Below are 2,500 nucleotides of genomic sequence, written 5' to 3'. Positions count from 1 at the left end.
GGGCAATAAAGTGGCTTACAGTGAGATTGTGGGCTGGTGGTGAAATTGAGTTTTTGTTTTTCTCTCTGCAGAGGAGGAGAGGAAGGTGCGAGCCAATGACAGAGAGTATAACGAGAAGTTCCAGTATGCGGTAAGTCACACACACAGACACACACACACACACACACACACACACACACAAACATCTGCACATACACTCACACACACACACAGACACACAAACATATGCACATACACACACATACTTCCCGACCAGGGGCCGTATTCACAAAGAATCTTAGGGCTAAAAGTAGGTCATAAGTGGCGAATTTAGGAGAAACTCCTAAAAATAATGGGCGTGTCAGTCTTAAATGTAGGACTCCTAATTTTTATTACTAAGAGCAATTCACAAAATATTTTATCCCTAAAAGTAGCACCTAAGTCTAGGACAGCTTAAAACTCCTCATGAGGACTCCTAAATCACTAAGACCTATTCACAAAAAATTGTAAGATGGCTGCAGCCGACTTGGAATTGATAAAAGACATTGCTTAAACCGTGAAGGTATTAATATTGTCGTAGAATTAGCGCGGGATGCAATGACGCCTTTAAACAACGATGTGTCCCGAAGTGAAATGTTTGGAAACATAAAGATAGCCTATTTGGCTTCGCGGAAAACGCAACTGACGACACTGGGAATCATCAGTCAGCCGTTTAATTCATCAAACTATCAACGCACTGTAGACCCCACATCATCCAACAGTTTATCCAGTTGCTTTTGGACAATCGCCTATTACACAATATCAAAGTAAATTCCATGGTGATCGCAGGAATGTCCAGTGACGGGACACACATTACAATAATTCGTCCACCGTGGCCTGGATGTACCGATGACTCGTGCGTTTCAACGGAGAGCGGTCGCAGGTTTTTGAGAACTTACCAGCTGGATGCCGCTGGGGTGACAGTGGCTATTGGTCCTGGGACCAGTAGGCTTTCGCCTAGGCTACGGTTCACGTCCGTTTCGCTTTGATCAATTCAGATTGGAGGGCTTGAAGGGCCGTATGTGCTGATATTTGAAGTGGTCAAGGGCTGGAAATATAATAGCCTAACAGTTTGCTGGGTGCTTTAATTATTACTGCCTTGATTACATGCAATTGCCATATTATATATTGATCGCTTTCTATTTATCTTATCGTGCAAATTGTCATTCCCGTTGGATGCACAAACTTGTCATCATGCGTGTGCATTCTGCTAACTGCACTGTCCATAACTATTTAATAAGACTTAATTTGAAGCCTAGGTTATTCTCTTATTTTCAGTTGATATAGTGGGATTGTTAGAGGGACGTCACGAATGAGTTTTTAATGAGAGAGCCTGTCAACAACCAATCACCGTCCTCACCCCTTCTAAACTCGTGCATGAGAAGCGACGTCATCCATAGCAACGGAGTTTTTATCTTAAGCTTAGGAGTTGGTATTATCCTTAGTATGAGTAGGTCTCAGAGCCGTTGTGAATCACTTTTAAGAAATTACTCCTGCGTAAAAGGTTTTAGCGCGAGTTAGGAGCACTCCTAGTGGTAAGATAAAAGGCTTTGTGAATACGGCCCCAGATTACTATGGTGACAAATGATTTGTGTCCTCTTAATTTGTGTTCCACTACTCTCTTTCCCTCCTCTCTCTCTCTCTGTCTCTCCCTGCAGAGTAACTGCATCGGGACATCAAAGTATAATATCGTCACCTTTCTGCCGGTCAATCTCTTTGAGCAGTTCCAGGAAGTGGCCAACACCTACTTCCTGTTTCTACTCATACTGCAGGTAAATATGTGTGTGTTTAGATTCAGTATTCAGTGTACATTTGAGAGGTATTGTTCTTCGTTCTATACCCCTGTCTCTCTCACACACGCACACGCACGCACACACACACACACACACACACACACACACACACACACACACACAGACACACATCCATATACGCAGAAACTTGAGCAGGGTAGACAATGCAGGGTGTTGCGGCCCGCCATGTGAAGGATAGATGTTATGTAACCTGAGAGAGAACAGATAGAGGTTGGATGAGGACAGAGAGAGAGAGAGAGAGATAGACATAGTCAAAATGAAAAGAGAAAGATGTAGAAGGATAGATTGAGATTGGGTGGATGGATGGATGGATGGAGGAATGGGTGGTGAAATAAAGTTAATCAGGTTTGTCAAATGGTTGGTTTCATGTTGTCACAGGTTTGTCTATACTATATACTATATACTTTATACTTGTCCATCAATACATTATCTGTCTTGAGAAGTTTGACCTATATAACCCGTGTAAATGAGTGCACGTGTGTGCGTGTGTGTGTGTGTGTGTGTGTGTGTCTGTGTGTGTGTGTGCGTGTTCGTGCTGTGAAGGTTAAGGCTTGACTAGGGAAACAGCTGAGCTGTGTGTGGTTTGGTTTTGCTTGTGATGCGTTTTCCTAAGCCCTGAGAATGAAGCGCTCTTTAAGAGCCTGCCTCCCCACTCTAAAGCACTGAGG

General features: G+C 43.3%; 1 protein-coding gene across 1 annotated transcript in view; it reads left to right on the top strand.

Annotated features, from left to right (window-relative positions):
- Nucleotides 1-2,500, top strand: part of atp8b2 (ATPase phospholipid transporting 8B2) — a gene marked incomplete at both ends in the record, with an annotated part of 39,747 nt that overhangs the window by 9,924 nt on the left and 27,323 nt on the right. The window contains 2 exons of the mRNA XM_080858049.1: nucleotides 72-130; nucleotides 1,677-1,790. Of these exons, the coding sequence (XP_080714175.1) occupies nucleotides 72-130; nucleotides 1,677-1,790 (173 nt within the window). The remainder of the gene's footprint in view (nucleotides 1-71; nucleotides 131-1,676; nucleotides 1,791-2,500) is intronic.

Source organism: Sprattus sprattus (genome assembly GCF_963457725.1).
Source record: "Sprattus sprattus genome assembly, chromosome: 19".
Classification (NCBI taxonomy): Eukaryota; Metazoa; Chordata; class Actinopteri; order Clupeiformes; family Clupeidae; genus Sprattus; species Sprattus sprattus.
This window is presented reverse-complemented; position numbering and strand designations above follow the sequence as displayed.